This window comes from Plecotus auritus (genome assembly GCF_963455305.1).
Source record: "Plecotus auritus genome assembly, chromosome: 4".
Taxonomy (NCBI): Eukaryota; Metazoa; Chordata; class Mammalia; order Chiroptera; family Vespertilionidae; genus Plecotus; species Plecotus auritus.
This window is the reverse complement of record NC_137775.1, coordinates 95,208,094-95,225,787: the sequence shown is the minus strand read 5'-3', so window position 1 is coordinate 95,225,787 and position 17,694 is coordinate 95,208,094. Positions and strand designations below refer to the sequence as shown.

Below are 17,694 nucleotides of genomic sequence, written 5' to 3'. Positions count from 1 at the left end.
AACTATGCAGGCCAGAAGGGAGTGGCAAGAAATATTCAAAGGGATGAACAGCAAGAACCTACAACCAAGACTACTCTACCCAGCAAAGCTATCACTTAGAATTGAAGGTCAGATAAAGAGCTTCACAGACAAGAAAAAGCTAAAGGAGTTCATCACCACCAAACCAGGATTATATGAAATGCTGAAGGGTATTCTTCAAGAAGAGGAAGAAGAAGAAAAAGTTAAAAATTATGAACAACAAAGTGACAACAAATACGTATCTACCAACAAGTGAATCTAAAAATCAAGTGAATAAAAAAAATCTGATGAACAGAATAAACTGGTGAATATAATAGAATCAGGGGCATAGAAAGGGAGTGGACTGACAATTCTCGGGGGAAGGGGACATGAGAGGTGCGGGAAGAGATTAGACAAAAATCATACACCTATGGATGAGGACAGTGGCAGGGGGTAAGGGGATGGGGTGGGGGGTGGGGGAACTGGGTGGAAGGGAGCTATGGGGGGAAAAAGAGGAACATCTGTAATAATCTGAACAATAAATATTTATTTAAAAAAATAAATTAAAAAAAAAACCTCACTGTATAAAAACAAAGCAAATGAACAGCAAGGAGTGTCACTATGTATTTCTAAGTAATAATTCTACAAACTAGTTCAAACTGGCTCCCACACAACTTCTGTCCACCAATGTCATCCCATTTCCCAGCCACCTAAGTTTCAAACTTGGAAGTTCTCTTTGACTCAATTTCTTTTTTCCCTCCATATTTAATCAGTCACCAAGCTTGGCTTGTTTTTTCTTTTAAATGTCTTTCTCAGCTATTCTTTTCTCTATCTCAAGCAAAGACATCCTAATTCAAGCCCCCTTCACCTATGGAATTACTGCAACCTGCTCCTAAATCAGGGTTTCTCAACTTTGGCATTATTGACACTTGGTCTGGATAATTCTTTGTTGTGGGAGGCTGTCCTATACATTGTAGGACGTTTAGCAGCATCTTTGGCTTCTTCTCCCTAGATGCCAATACCACCCTGTCCCTCAATTGTGACTACAAAAATGTCTCCAACCAGGGCTAAATGTACCCGGGGTGGGGGGCAAAATCACCCCCAAATGAGAACCACTTTCCCAGATGACCTCATTGGAAAAACCCTCTAAAATCACCCAGTCAAAATTCAACCATTCCTTTCAGGCTAACTCAAATTTCATCCTTTCTATGAAAATACGGATGTTTATTAACAAGCAGATACTCACTTACCTTTGCAAATAATAAAAAAAAAATCTGCACAATAAAACAAATGAGAAATCATGGCTTGCTTGTCAGTTTGCCAAAAGATTAAAAATGGTCATACCCCTTGTTAATAAGGATGTGGGGAAATAGTTACTGTCATATACAGCTGGTACAATGATTTTGCATGGCTTTTATCGCTATGTTTCACACTTTAAGACTCTGCTTATGTGATGAGATAATCAGGAAAGTGTACAAAGACTACACTGTTCGATAGCAAAACTGGAAACATCCTAAAAGTTCCTCAATAGGAAACTAGTTAAGTAAACAATAGTACATTAGAATACTGTGCTATTGTTAAGAAAGATAAAGCAGATATATATGTACTGACATGGAAAAACATCCACATGAAGAGAGAGAGAGAGAGAGAGAGAGAGAGAGAGAGAGAGAGAGAGAGAGAGAGAGAGAATGCAAGGTTTCAATATAGTATGTGCTATATAATACCATTTTTGTAAATAAAGTGTTTATGTATATTTACACACAGACGACTAGATGAGTATATGTCAAAATATTAAAACTTCTGTAGTCAAATCATATTTTAAATGTATTAGAGAAACTATTAAATTGCCTTTAAAAATATCTTGGAAAAGTCCAATTTATGAATCTAGACTTTAAATTTTTCAGTTTATTTAAAGCAGGTTTATATGTTTATTTACTACCTTCATTTCAGGCAAATATCTTGAGTTGGAATATTCTGTGCTGAGCCATATTTTTGCCCTAGAGAAATCAATGATAAAAAGGAAGTTTACAGAGAAAAATATATTTTTGTGCATGACAGCTTACCGGTGTGATGCACCATGAATCATACTGAAAATATGTCCCTTGAAATCAAAGAAAACAATATGTTTATACAAAGAATGTGTCCCAAAGTTCCCCAATAAAGAAAAGTGTTTAATCAAAATATTTGTTGACAGCTGGTTAATGCCGATTCTAAAGTAGAAAAGAAAATCAGTGTCATTGTAATCTTTTGTTTTGTGTACAAGAGCTCAATATGCAAATTAGCCAGAAATGGAGACTCATTATCTGTTTTGCACTTCAAGTGTGATTTTAAGCACTGTAGGTATACACACACACACATCCAGAATATACATATATCTCAACAAATCATGCACATCATCTGTTCAGAACTGGGAAACGCAGACATGCTTCTACAACATTAAACGCAAGGCAGATGGCAAGCACTGATCAACAGAAATAAAATAAAATCCTTCTAGATCCTACTCCTTCTAACAGACCTTATAATTTTTTTCTTTAGAAAAGTATCAAGCAGTTCTTCATATCTGTTGATTTGCAACTTCAAAATTACAATAGGCAATGCAAACGAGGACTTCAAAGAGAGAAAATGTCTTTTGGCACAGATTCTCTTTCATACTCTTAGGCAGAAGATAACACTAACTTTGAAACTCATAGCATCTTGTAGTTTTATCAGTATCTAATGTGTAAATTAGCACTTTCTATAACTGGCGGTTTAGCTTTCAAAATACATAATTACTGATCATTTTAGTCTATATCAATTTCTTTTGCAGGGTGAAATGAACTAAAACAGCTGTTACATCCTAATAGCTTCATAATGTGCATAGAATTTCTATGACTATTAGAAATTAAACCTACAGCTTCCTATCAGGCAGAACATCTTAATGTGTATATATGACCCACATTAATTGAAAGAACAATTATTAACTTATGAAATTATAATTTGAAATAAAATGAAGTAAGCTGCTAAAGAAAATATTACAATTCTTAAATGAGGTCAAAGCCTCTGGTTCACAATAATCAGTTCCCCCACCTTTCCTTGCATCAATAGAGCACTTTGGGCCTAAGGAAGTCCAAGAGCTCATGCTACCACTCCTTGCAGAGATCGAGCCCTCTATTTTCATGCAGGGAGATGAATTTTTAGAAGGTGAACCAAGCCTGGCACTCCGCCCAGAATTTCTGGCAGCTGCCAGGCAATCTGGCTTCACTTCTGGTCCACTCTCCCCTGAGCTAACCTTGTATCCACAGAAGGAACACTGATCTAGGGAACTTGTACTGTTTATATGATCATATGATCACTGAGAAAGCTCTAATGGTTTTATTAACCACAGGACTTGTACGTACAGTTCTCTTTAAGCATATTTCCTGTGGAAAGAAATACTGTAAAATCTTCTTATTTCCTGGTATCTCCTTCTAACACTGGAGGAAAAAAATAGCAGTGTTAAAAGGATTTTTCCAGAAAAATCCATTATTATCCAGGCACCTGCATTGAGAGATAGTAGAGGGCTAAAGAGATTCAACAAGTTACCTTATGTGCAACTTAAAGGTCCAGGAAACACAAAATAATTAGAGAGGTGTACAAGATATAGTATGTAATTAATGGTTAAAGTGGATGATTCAAGCCATAAATGCTATGAAAGGTCAAAGCAATCACTGCTAGGCAGTGTGGGATACAATTTAAGTATATACAGGTCTAACTCTTCACTAAGAGAATGTCAACTACTTAACCAATACCTTCTTTAGATTACCATTTCCAAAGTAAACAGGATTGGAAAATGACTATGCAATTCACAAATAAATCTGTGTCCAAGTTTGTTTGTATTTTTGACCTCCAGGATTTAGCTGTCATTCCCTCTTCCCAATCTTCCAAAGTGAAAAGTCGGGGAAGCTTTACTCCACTAACATGTTCTTACTCTCTCCACAGCCGTGTTGAAGGTCTTGCAAAGTTTTTCCAACCATTTCCATTAACTCCCAGGTTCCTACTCCCAGCTCCATAGCTCACCTTTGTTTCTGTCCCCTCTGCTGAAGGCCCCTGGCTCTTATTAAGGAGCCTAGCGTCCCAGGGGGCTTTGTATTCTATTGCCCAGGAGATTAGTACCTGGCTTCCTGGTTCAGGATTTCCTAAGTTCCATAATCAAGAGTTGGGAGAGCTGAAATCTCAAAACAGATTCCAAAAGGAGATCTCCAACAGGAAAACTGTATTAGTAGTTATACACTACTGTTAAATTCCTTACATACAGCATGTACCCATCCAATAATGAAGTGCCTACACAAATGTATTATTTTTCTAAGCAAAAGACACATGGATTCAAATCCTGGCTCTAAAAGAGGGACTTTTTCTTCACTTCTTAGGAATTTTTACTATTCTCTGAACAGCATTTGTGCAAATTAACCTAATTTATAGCTCTTCACAGGGAGTCTTCTAATCTTGTTAAAGGTTTACAAAAAAACATAGCTTTAACTAAAATCAAGTCCCAGATACCCAAAAACAGTTGTACAAGATCACATAAAGAGGGAAGGACTGTCATTCATGTAGAGTCTCTGAGCTTAGGGACATAGGCAGGAGGTATGCGCAAGTAAACAGATGAGATTGAGACAAAACAGGGCTTTTAAGTAAGAATCAAAGATGAGCTAGAGAAGCAAAAAGACCCATTGATGGAGAGCTTTGAACGAAGTTTAGATTTGGTCAAATCCAGTGCAAACTTTGCCTTCAGCAAATGTCCTGCACACACAGCACATCCTTTCTCCCTTATGTTGCCTGCTCAATCTCTTGGTCCTTTAAGACTCAAAGGCTCAAAACCTCTCTTCAAGTAGGGTCCCCCATAACTATGCTGCTCCTAGGTGCATTTGAGAGAGAGAGAGAGAGAGAGAGAGCGAGAGAGAGAATGAGAGAGAGAGAGAGAGAGAGAGAGAGAGAGAGAGAGGAAATATGCAAATTAGGCCAGGACTCCGTAATGGGTCACGACTGGACAGGAGGAGGTTGCACGCACAGGTGAGGCCTGGAATAGAGATGGAGACAGAGACAGGGGGGCCAGCGAGCTGCTGCGCCCCCTGGAGCTGGAGCGGACAAGGACAGGGACAGGGGGGCCAGCCTGCAGCCTCCAGGGCCAAGCGCAGGCCCAAAGAGGAGACGATGGGCCGCCTCCCACAGAAGCAGTGCGGCCCCCTCCCGCCTCCCACGGAATCAGCGCGGATCCCTTCCAGCTCCCATTAATGCTGGCAGCTTGCTTTCACCTCCCACAGAAGCTGCACGGCTCCTGTGGAAGCAGCGCGGCTCCTGGATGTGCGCTGTGGTTCCTGCCGGCTCCTGCAGAAGCGGTGGGCAGCCTACTGCGCGCAATATCGCGCAAAGGGCTACTAGTATATGTGTGTGTGTGTGTGTGTGTGTGTGTGTGTGTACATATACATATACACACACACACACATATATTTATTATTACACCTCTCATATTTTACTTTATCAATCTTTAGAAAGTTATCACTACTATTGTATCATGAGCAGCAACTGTCTTATTCATCCTTTTATACCTGGCACCTAAACTAAGTTCCTGCAATATAGCAGGTGTTAATATATGCTTGTTGAACAAATGTCTAAATGAATAAATCCTATAAGTAACTGAGTAATATTTAGGAAAGAAAAGGCATGAGAAAAAGGATGTTTGACAGTCAACTAGGGAGGCAGTATCAGAACTTAATCCTGGATATAAAACTGCTTAGGAAGCAACTTAGTACCACCAAATACAATTCTTGCTCTTCCAGAATGAAAAACAAACAGCTATCTGTGGTAATAATAACTGATCATTAGTGTTACTAACCTCATCTCATGTAGTCAGCTTATTAAAAAGACACTAATTTATATTCTAAAACTATAAAATATAAAGCAAAAGGGCAACCCTGTTCTATTTTCTCATGTTCTAATTCTTCCACTACACACAAAAGAATCTCAATATGTTATTATCCTTTTTTTTTGTAATTATGTTTTTATTGATTTCAAAAAAGGAAGAGGGAGAGAGAGATAGAAACATCAATGATGAGAGAGAATCATTGATGGGCTGCCTCCTACAACCCCACCACCAGGAGTCAAATCCACAACCTGGGTATGTGCCCTGACCAGGAATCAAACTGTGACCTCCTGGTCCATGGGTCGACGCTCAACCACTAAGCTACACCAGCTGGGCTGTTATTATCCTTTAAACAAAATATAATAAAACAAAAACCCTGGATTTGACTGAATAACTTAAGCACAAACCCATGTTTCAAAGGTCTTACTGAATAAAAACACAGTGGATTTGGGGGAGGGGGAGGGCCTAATAAGAGGATTCTAGATGAAAATAATAAATAGAAAATTCCTCAACTTAAAAAGAAAAAAGCAGGCCCTGGCTGGGAAGCTCAGTTGGTTAGAGTATCATCCCGATATGTCAAGGTTGTGGTTCCATCCCCGCCCAGACAGGGCACATACAAGACTAAACCAATGAATGCATAAATAAGTAGAACAACAAATCGATGTTTCTGCTTCTCTCTCTTTCTCAAATCAATAAATTTTTAAAAAGCAATTCAACATTAAGAGATCTTTGAAGAGAAATTCTATAATAATATGAAATTTGTTCCTAAACACAGCTGAAGCAAAACAAATCAGGAGTTAAAAACATCAGGTTCACTGTAATAATAAAATCTAAAAATGATCTTATGGGGAACTAAGGGGCAGGAAAATTCAAAGCTCTATTGACAAACTGACAAAAGAGACCTAGATAAAGGATTGCTACACTCCCTTTGGAACATTTTAAAAGAGAAAAACTTCCTCAATTGTTCATCATCACCCTCATCATCCTCAGCATTAGTATCCTGGTGTTCTGGGCAGCTGCAACCAGCATGAGCAGAGGATGGCCACACAGGCCTTCTTTCAGCTTTCCTGGAAACTGCTCCTGCCAAAGAGGCAACGGGAGCGTCTTCAGAGTTCTGAGTTTCCTCCTACTCCAAAGCAGAGCTATCTTTTTAATCTCATATCCTGCACAGGCAATGTAAGACTGTGGTGTTAACTGCAAATTTAGCTTCTCCAGATCTCAATGTCCTCATTTGTAAAAATAAGGTAGTTAGTGGTATTTTTCTCATAGAGCTATTATAAGAATCATATAAGGTAACAATATGTGTCCGGCCCATAGCAGATGCTAGTAAGTGTTAAACTATTCCCTCCCTGTCTCTCTCCTGAGGTCCTATAGCCTTCTCTCTCTTCTTCATTCCTCCTTTCTTTTGCTTTCCAATTCCTTAAAAATATTTAATGGACCTATCTCCTTTGAGTTACTCTTATGTTTATTTCAAAATTCTGAAGGGAGATTTTTTTTCCACATTTTTTTATTGGCCTTGTTTTTTTTTATTTCTTTATTGATTAAGGTATTACATATGAGACTTTTTAAAGTATTTGTATGAAACTGAATAACTGTACTACAGCAGCCCACATATCTGCTATACTGTGCACATGGCAAGTCAAGAGCTGGCTAGCACCTGAACGTACACCTATGGACTTCGGGCATAATTAATGCTCCACATGAGTAGCAAGGCTTAAATGATACAAACAGTTTCACATGTTATTTCACAAATCACAGACTTCAGAACAATTTCTATTTAAATACGGTTTTATAAAAAAGGCAATTTCAGCCTCTCTTTGGCCCCAAGTAAAATTGTAACGAGATAGTGACACCATGTGGCTACATTCTGCTTTTCATTCTCTGTGCTAGTTCAATTATGGTATCAAAGTTGTAGGTAGAAAGACAATTCAAACTAAGTATAAGCTAAAATGGTTACTTTTTAAAACCTTTTTTTACTTACACCTGAATAAGCTATTTCTTGAATTCTGAAGATGTCAATCATATAAAGAAAGTAAAGGCTCAGCATAACTCTAGCTATGATTCTAAAGCTAAAGCATCCTGGTAAACCACTGAGTAATGTCAAAGTGCCTCCCTTTTAAAGAAAACAAATATATCAATGCCCAGTTATGGGGCAGGGGGAGGAGAAAAAAGAAGACACACATGCTTTTGTACAATGTTAATGTGGTAGGGAAAGAATGTTGCCATCAATAGTAATGTTTTTTTCTCAATTGTTTTATGTCTCGCAGATCTATAGAACAGTGTAGGTACTATAATCTAATGAAGATAGGTAATAAAAGTTATGCTGCATCTAATGATGGCAGGAATGAGGAGGGACCTGAAATATACAGTAGCAATAAAAGAGATTAAAGTGCCCAATACCGAAAACAGTACAGTTTTAGTATTCATCTAATGAGGCCTCCTACAGTATACCAAATATCCCTGAAAAATATTAAATGTACACCAAAGAAAACCTAAATATCTAAAATAATGACCAGGGAATATCATTTCCTTCATCTCGGCTTAAAACAACCACTTCTCACCCTAACCAGGTGGCTCAATTGGTTGGAGTGTCGTCCTGCGCACCAAAAGGTTGCAGGGTTTGATTCCTGGTCGGGGCACATACCTAGGTTTTGGGTTTGATCCCCTGTCAGTTTAGGAAGACAACCAATCGATGTTTTCTTTCTTTCTTTCTTTCTTCCTTCCTTCCTTCCTTCCTTCCTTCCTTCCTTCCTTCCTTCCTTCCTTCCTTCCTTCCTTCCTCTCTCTCTCTCTCTCTCTCTCTCTCTCTCTCTCTCTCTCTCTCTCTCTCCCTCCCTCCCTCCCTCCCTCCCTCCCTCCCTCCCTTCCTCTCCCTCCCTTCCTCTCTCTAAACATATCCCCAAGTGAGCAAAGCCACCTCCCCTTTTGGGGTTTCCATGAACACCTATTTAAAATAACCACCCTCCACCCCTTGACCCTGGTCACTATCACAATACCATCTTCACAACACTCATAATTATGTGACGTGTTCTTACTATTAGTTTATCTGTTTCTTCCAAATTCCCTGAGAGCTGAAACCTTGGTAGTCCTCTTCAGTGCCATGGCCTCAATATCAAATATAATGCAAGCACAAAGTAGGAGCTTATTTGTGAAATGAGTGAGTGGTGAATAAATAAACAGATGTGTAAATGAAGAAAAATCTAGTTCCTTAGCTGGTGAATCACGCCTAAATTTCTTCTTATAAATGAGAATAGAACCATTCTAGTGAGATGTTTATCATCATTTATGGCCTCTAATGTGGCCACTGAGACCAGAAGACAGGCAGGCAGATGCTCTATAACACCCTTTCTTTTTTCCATGACACATTTGTCACATTATAATTCTAATTGTAAGAAAAGAAAAAAAAGAAGGGAAACTACAATAATTAAAACACTTTGAGCAACAGTCAACGAAATCAATGGAACAGAGCAGAATGCATGCTAGAACTTAGTACATGGTGAATATGGCTACTCACATTAGTGTGGTAAGGAATGATTATTAAATAGTCTTAGCCAGCTGACTATCTCTGCCCAAAAATATACACAAAAAAATATTCTAGCTGGATTAAATATTTACACATAAAAATAACAAGTAGTAGAAAAAGACTTATAAAGATATAGAATTCTTTAATGTTGTGAGGAACAACTTTCTAAACATGGTATCAGACCACTGGAAATCATAAAATGACTGGCAGATTTGATCACCCTTTGTTTTTGGTTAATCCTTACCAGAGGATATTTTTCTATTGATTTTTTTTTTTTAAAGAGAGTGAGAAGGAAGAAGGGAGGAAGAGAGAGGGAGGGAGGGAGGGAGGTAGAAAAAGGGAGAAAGGGAGAGAGAGAGAAAGAGACAGATGTGAGAGAGAGACATCCATTGGTTGCCTCCCACATATGCCCTAATGGATGGACCTGCAACCCAGGTACATGCCCTTGACTGGGATTCGAACCTGAGACCCTTTGGTGCATGGGCTGACTCACTAACCATGGAGCAGCACCAGCCACGTTTTTTAAAAAGTAAAATTCTATATGGCAAAAGGTACCAATAAAACACAAAAAAACTAATAACAAACTATAAAACATGACAGGCAAGAGGATAATGTCACACATACGTATACACATATATATGACATTATTTATAATATATATCTATACACCAATATTAAGTTCTCACCAGCCAAAAAAAAGATAATTACCCAAGAAGAAAAATATTCAGAAGATAAAAGTAGGCTTTTCATAAATGAGAAATAACAAAGGGCCAGTAATAAAAGACACTCTACTTCACCGATAAAAGAAATCCAAATTAAAGACAGACCTTTTTTGACAAATCATAAATCATATTGTCAAAATGTTGACGATGCCTGCATTGGTGCAGTTTCAGAGCAGAGGCGTTTTTATGTGCTACTGGTAGAAACTGGCTATGGCCTTATCAGATAGCAAGCTTTCTCAATATTTAAAATATGCACTACATTTTAATTTTATAATAAAAATGTCATAGAAAAGACACTTGCACTTTGAGGATTAAAAACAAAAGGAAAGAAAGAGAAAGCCCAGTTTTTTGTTACCTGGGTTGTCCCTCCTGTGCCATGTTCTAATTATGAAGCTCATCTTCTCGACACCCTGCTGGCCTTGTCTTCAGTAAGCTGTGCTCCTCCCAACTCTCCTCTAATCTAACAGCCCTGCAGCAAACATGTCTGCCCTCAACTCTTTTCTTCCCTCTCTCAATAGGTATATCCTTGAGGACCTTGCTTTTAGGCCTGCTGTTCCTCTCCCTCAACTCCCAGGTTTTATACCAAGATCACTGTTTTGTAATTCCAGCCACCAGCCATATACAGGCTCTGAAATCTATCTCTACCCTTCACACCTATGTTTCGAGTCTTCTCATATTTCAGCAACATTATATGGCTGCCAAATTACCAGTACCAAGTTGAGAAAAAGCCAGAAAAAAATTTAAAACCCCCCAGGGTACTCAATATTTGCCATTCCTTATTAGTGTTTTTGTTTGGTCCTAGGCTCCACCATCTAAGAAAGCTGTGGGAGTACTTGATGAGAGCTTACTAGATAGCCAAGAAGACAATTTGAAGGTTAGAGAATTTATGGGTAAAGCAGAAATTGCCTTTTCCTGAGAAAGAGAAAGCTGATAAGACATTACATGAAAAATTGTACCGAAACTGGCAAGTCACTTTTCTTCATCCCCAGTTGGGGACTGAGGTGGGGAGTTATTAGTTTAAGTTTTTGGCTACATACAGCAGCACGTAGCCAAATGAGTACCTAAAAAAGACCTAGAAAGCCAGAGCAGTTAATTTCCCTCCGTTCACTGTTATGGTTGGCACCATAACTCTGGCTTTGTCACTAGATAACGTCTACTACCTTGGTGAGGTGAAATACAGACTAAATTACATTCCACAAAATATATGGATAGAAAATCTTATGTTATATATATTTTATCAGAATAGAAATGCTTTACGAAAACCAAAACATTTGAAAACTGCTGGAAACGTACAAATGGGCAGGTTATTAAGATAAAGACTTGCCCTGGCCAATGTGGCTCAGTTGGTTAGAGCATTGTCCCGTTCACTGAAAAGTTGTAGGTTTGATTTCTGGTTAGGGTACATACCCAGGCTGTGGGTTCAAACCCCTGCCGCGGTGCATACAGAAGGCAATTGATCAATGTTTCTCTTTCACGTCAATGTTTCTCTCTCTCTCCCTCCCTCTTCTCTCCTCTCTCTCTCTCTGAAATTAAAAAAAAAAAAAAAATGTCCTCGGGTGAGGACTAAAAAATAAAATAAGATTGATATAATTTTTTTAAAAAGATAAAGAGACCTATTTAATGTATGTTTTGGATTACTAAATATGGACTGGCAATAGAAGAGTTCTGAACCAACTAGGCTCCTGAGGTAAGGAAAAATGTCCTTGCAGTAAGAGCCACCATCACCAAAGAGGATGGTAAGGATGGTTCCTTTCTCTGAAAGTCAAACACCAGTTGAGAGACTTAAAAATGAGAAAAATAATTTTTAAAAAATTAATAATAAAAACAACTATTTACTGAGCCTATTTGGGGCCAGGCACTGTGCTCAGTACTCATATATGTGCTATGCCATCCAACCCTCCACAACAGACCCCATAAAGGTTGTGGCTATTCCTCTGTGTGTGTGTGTGTGTGCATGTGTGTGTGCGTGCGTGCGTGTGTGTGTGTGTGTGTGTGTGTTTTGTGCTTAATCCTCACCTGAGGATATTTTTTCCATTGATTTTTTTTTAGAGAGAGTGGAGGGAAGGAGATAGGGAAGGAGAGGGAGGAGAGAGAGAGAGAGAGAAACATTGATGTGAGAGAGACACATGATTGATTATGTCCAGTATGTGCCCCAACCAGAGATGGGGATCAAACCTGAAACCCAGGTACATGCCCTTGACAGGAAATCAAACCTGAGACCCTTTAGTGCACAGGCTGACACTCTAACCACTGAGAATCACTGGCCAGGGCTATTACTGTGTGGTTTTTGTTTTGTTTTGTTTTGTTTTTGTTTTTGTTTTTTTTTTTGTGTGTGTGTGTGTGTGTGTGTTTGTTGTTGGTTTTTTTTTACTGGTATAGAAATGAATGCTCAGAGAGGCACAACTTTATTAAGATCACAATGCCAGTATTAGATGAAACCAGGATTTGAGAAGAGCTCTAACTCCATAGCCCATGGTTTTTCTACTACAAAATGCTAATTTGCATGCAGTCCAGCCTGGACTCAGAGAGGGCTGGGTAATCTCATACTCCCCAGTTCACAGAGTACCTCTTCTTTTGTGAATATATTTGATGTACTCTTTCATCAATACATGACATTCATAGCTTCTGGGATTAAACTCAAAATTCAGTTTTCTAAAGAAAAAAACAGAAAGTAGCCTTTGCAAACAGTACAAAACCACTTACCACTCCAGAGAGTTCTCCAGCCGTGATGTGCATTTTAACAAACACATGGATTAAAAGTACCAATGAAAATATATACATATCAACGTAAAAGCAATCTCTCTTCATTACCCACCCAGTCAGTGCCTTGACCCCATAAATCCTGTGGTAACATTTATAGAGTACCTACTGCACACAAGGTCATAATCTGAGTACTGTGTAAGAATACTAAAAGATTACAATTTATACTCCTTGGTTCCAAGAGCTTGTAATTTTAGTATCAGAGGCAAGACAAACATGTGAAGGACACTGAAGAATAAAGGTGACATGCAAACATTACAGATGTGCATTTTAACTGACATAATGCAAACAGAATACTGATATGGTAAAGAAATAAAGAATTTATATGTGCCTAGTTAAGCTAGAAGAAGTGTATTTAGACACTGTTTAGTAGTCAATAAAAGACTGTGAAGATAAGAAGCACCAAGTATAAGACATCCTTGAATAATCAAAAGGGACTTATTTTTAGGTTCATTTTTAAATACTACCAAAATTCCAAACATTACAAAAGGCAGAGTTTACCAAGGAATGTAGTAATTAACATAATACATTAAAGTAGTTATAAATATATTTAAATTTTTAAACTAATATCAATATCAAGGCTCCTTCCTTTCCTAGTTAACACTTTCCCTAACACCACCTTTTCTCAGTTTTTCTTGACCAGAGTTGGGAGCCAGCTATACCAAGACAAAAACTAGCATCATGAATATGGCCAGGCTCCACAACGTATAAACGCTACACCAACAAAGGCAAGGCCACCCAGGAGAGACAAAATAAGGAAAGGGGAGTATAAATAATGTCCATTGATAAATAAGGAAAAGTATATTTTCTAAAAGCCAGAGACCATAACTGAGGGCATGTTTTAAAATGGGTAAAGAACACAAACTCTGTCATGGCTGGTTTAATATTCACTATGATTTGTTCTGAGAGTCATGTTCCTATGGTTTCAAATTAAACACAAGCACACGGTCCTTCGGTGCACATCAGACGCCTTGGCTGTTACAATGCTTATTTTTAAATCCAATACAATAGTAATAAACTGAGTCGATGCAGACTCAATCATGTCCCCCACGTCAGGGCCCCTCTGTCACTCTCAAAGTATCCCAAGGCAGCTCTGAGATACAGAATCTTCACTCAATTTCTTGTCCCTCTCATTTTAATCCATTCAAAACTCCTCTGATAAAAGAGCAACTGCCAGACCTGAGACACTTTAGTCCCCCTTTGGGGAAATGAAATTGATTTTCTTCATTTTCACACAAGAGGATCCCTGGATAACAATATTGTGTCTGGTCATACTATAATAAAAAAAACGTAGGCAACATTCTTTACTATACCAGAGGCTGAAAGGTTCTGTGAGTTCCTGTGGTGGAAGTAAGAATTCAGCCTGATTTTGACAGATCATGTGTTTAATAAGTATAAGGGTGTCTTCTGACCAAGAGAGTAAGTGCTTTGGGACACCCACCTGCTCCAAATCAGCCACAATGGAAGGTCGATCGAGGTTACAGGTGAGAGTGAGGAGGGAATCGGGTAAGGGGTCAGCTCCACATTCTCCCTAGTTTACACTTTCGATATCCCTTCCCTTCTCTTCTTGCCTGACCACACCAAATGAACCTGCCTTTGATCCTTTGACTCTAAGGTAAAGAATATCTGAAGGCAATTTCCAAGGGGAAAATTATAACAGAAACAACACAATTTGGGGATCCTTTAACCACCTTTCTCAACTCCCAATTTCATTATTCATTTAGGTTTTACAGAATTTCATAAAGTAAGTTTAAAATACGGCTTATACCTAAAGAAAGAATATGAAATATTAGGACAGTAATTTATCAGTACTTTTTAAGACAAACTAACATGGGACTGCAACATATCACAACAATACAAGCTAAGGTGCTCTGAGGAAGGGAGGGTGTGAGCCTGGAGCTCCACCAGCTGAGCCTCCCTTGCCCTAAGCCCAACCCCACTAGAAACATTGGCTTTGTCAAATTCCACAGATATTCACTGACCTAGAAAAAGAACACAGATATTCAGAATATGCACAATGGCATCAAAAAACCTCCTTGTGCCCTGAGGACTGCCAGAGAAGTCTCCAGAAACACTGCCATGGCTTCTGTGGGAGAAACGTACCGCCTAACAATAACTGCTTTCAAGGTACAGCATGCAGTTCAGAAAGTATTTCCACTCCTCAGTGTTCCTGTCCCTTCATATTCCTTTACATGTCTACTACATAAAAACAGTACAAAACACTTTGGATAAATAGTTCCACAGCACACTCTAAATATTAAATGCCTAATTTTCCACAGTTTCTCTAAGTTTTTGTTGGGAGGTATTTGTTACCTGATACTCTGAAAAACTCTTCTGTGAGACCAAAAATGTAATCTGTTTCTTGTCAAAGCCCAAATCTCCTTAAATAAACATCAAAATCATTTATTATACATGAGAACTAACCTGCAGACACGGGCTGGAAAATATAACTTTTGCCAAGAACGACACAGATACTGTGAATGATCAATCACTCTGATCCAATCAAGTTCATCCATGGACACTTCAATGAAGTATGAATAAGACCTATGAGTCAAAAGGAAAAAGGCAGAAAAAAGGACCATATTAAAATAACAATACAGGCGACAAGAGTAGGATGGAGAGGTCAATGGGAGGGAGGGGGGGGAGGGAGATGTCTATAATACTTTCAACAATAAAGTTAAAATTTTTAAAAATTAAATTAAAAATTGATAATTAAAAAATAAATAAAATAACAATACAGAGTTATCTATATATATAAAAGCCTAAGCAACTGTTTGACTGTTCAACTGGTAGCTATAATGCACACACACAGGCATAGAAACATGGAACAGTCAGACTGATGAATCTCAGAGGGAAGAGGGGAGGGGGGAAGACAGGAAGAGATTAACCAAAGATCTTCTATGCATACTAGAGGCCCAGTGCATAGTTTCATGCACCAGTGGGGTCCCTCAGCCTGGCTTGCGCCCTCTCGCAATCCGGGACCCCTCGGGGGATGTTGAACTGCTGGTTTTGGCCTGATCCCCGCAGGCCAGGCCGAGGGACCCCACTGGTGCACAAATCTGTGCACTGGGCCTCTAGTACTTTAATAAAACATTAACGGTCACAAAAAAACACACACTTCACAAATTACATTTTCTACATAATAATCAAATGTGGATAATGATGAAATCTATATAGATTCCCTATCATAGCATTCACCACAATGTACTAAAATTCTCTCTCAGCAAGTATGTCTACTTTAGTAGATCACAAGCTGCTTAAGAACAAAGATCATGCCATATATATTTTCATATACCCAGGCTCTAGCACAGTGCTGGACACAAAGGCATGGAAGACATTTGTTCCTTTTCAAACAGGGCCAGGATGGCTTGCTCACACCATATTAGCAGATTAATAAGGCCATGACAAAGACAGGACAGAACATAGAAGCAGGTGTGCCTTCTCCTTCTACCTTCCCGGCCTGGGAGCTCAGCCCTGCACTCTCAGGAGGAAAGCCAACTGGAGTGGTTCCCCACAGAGGCCAGCTGATCTCCCACTCCCTCCCAGCCTCCTACCATCCCACACATACATGCAGCCAGCAGAAAAATAAATTACCTGAGTGAAGAGATAATAGATGTTTCTTTTGGGTACAACTTAAAATTTGGCAGCTAATAACCTGGCAGTAATGAAAATAGCCTATCACCCTGCCTTAGTTAGCTACACCGAACCACTGCATGCTGGTCCCAGATTGAACAAATCTATATTCCCCTGTCATGAGCCAAATTTAAATTTGAGATGCAGTTATTACTTGTTCTGTAATATCAACAGGAACAATCTCAGAAGATTTAGGTGAACATAAATGTCAGCCTGCAACCAACAGTTGTGACCGGAAAAGGTCAGCTTATTTTGTCATCCCTCATTTTCTGCTGTCCTCTCCCTCCCATTCATTTTATCGCTCAGTCTCAAACTGGTTATAACCTTTTATTGAACCTCTCTGGGTTATCAGAAATGCAGGATATAATTTTATAACACATGTCGGAATCTTTTTTGGTTAAGATTCTGAATTTTTCACCTTTGCTTAGTTAATAACAACTTCTGTGAGAAAAGAATGGCTATGTGGTAAACTTAAGCCCCTGTGAATGTGATGCAAATAGTAAAACCAAGTGACCTATAAATATTTAACATCATGGAAACAATGATAACTACTTTCAGTTTCAGCATACTAACCTTTTATTTTATTATTTTTATACTAATTTCATTACTAATTAAATGAGAATATGTAAAACTTTTATAACAGTGCATACTACATAAAAGTAATGAAAGTGCTATATATTATTATTGTACTATTATTAATCACTCTTAGAAATGACATGTGAATTACCTCCATTTTGCCAACTAAACACCATATTATATCCAAAAAGATATGTATCAGAAATATTCTTAATTTAAAAACACAGATAGAGATAACTTCGGGACCTCAAAGGCCCATGCACAGGAGATGCTGACTCCCACTTCATAAAGCTTCCCTCATACTTGGCTCAAATGGCCTAAAAAGCCAGGATGGTGGCCGATGGTGCTAACAAGAGAAATGAACCTGCAAGATTTGCAGGGTAGCCCAGCTGGCATGACTCAGTGGTTGAGCGCCGACCTATGAACCAGAAGGTCACGGTTCAATTCCCAGTCAGGGCACATGGCTGGGTTGGTGAGCTCGATCTCCAGTGGGGGGCATGCAGGAGGCAGCTAATCAATGATTCTCTCTCATTATTAATGTTTCTATCTTTATCTCTCTCTCTCCCTTCCTCTTTAAAATCAATAAAAATATATTTAAAAGGCTAAAA

General features: G+C 38.7%; 1 protein-coding gene across 9 annotated transcripts in view; it reads right to left on the bottom strand.

Annotated features, from left to right (window-relative positions):
* BTBD9 (BTB domain containing 9) overlaps positions 1–17,694 on the bottom strand; it is a 511,095-nt gene that overhangs the window by 389,414 nt on the left and 103,987 nt on the right. For all 9 annotated transcript variants that reach the window (XR_013960438.1, XM_080665254.1, XM_080665252.1 and 6 more), the window contains exon 6: positions 15,302–15,421. Coding sequence is in view for 8 of the 9 variants with exons in the window: in XM_080665254.1 (XP_080521380.1) it covers positions 15,302–15,421 (120 nt within the window). In the remaining variant the exon portion in view is untranslated. The remainder of the gene's footprint in view (positions 1–15,301; positions 15,422–17,694) is intronic.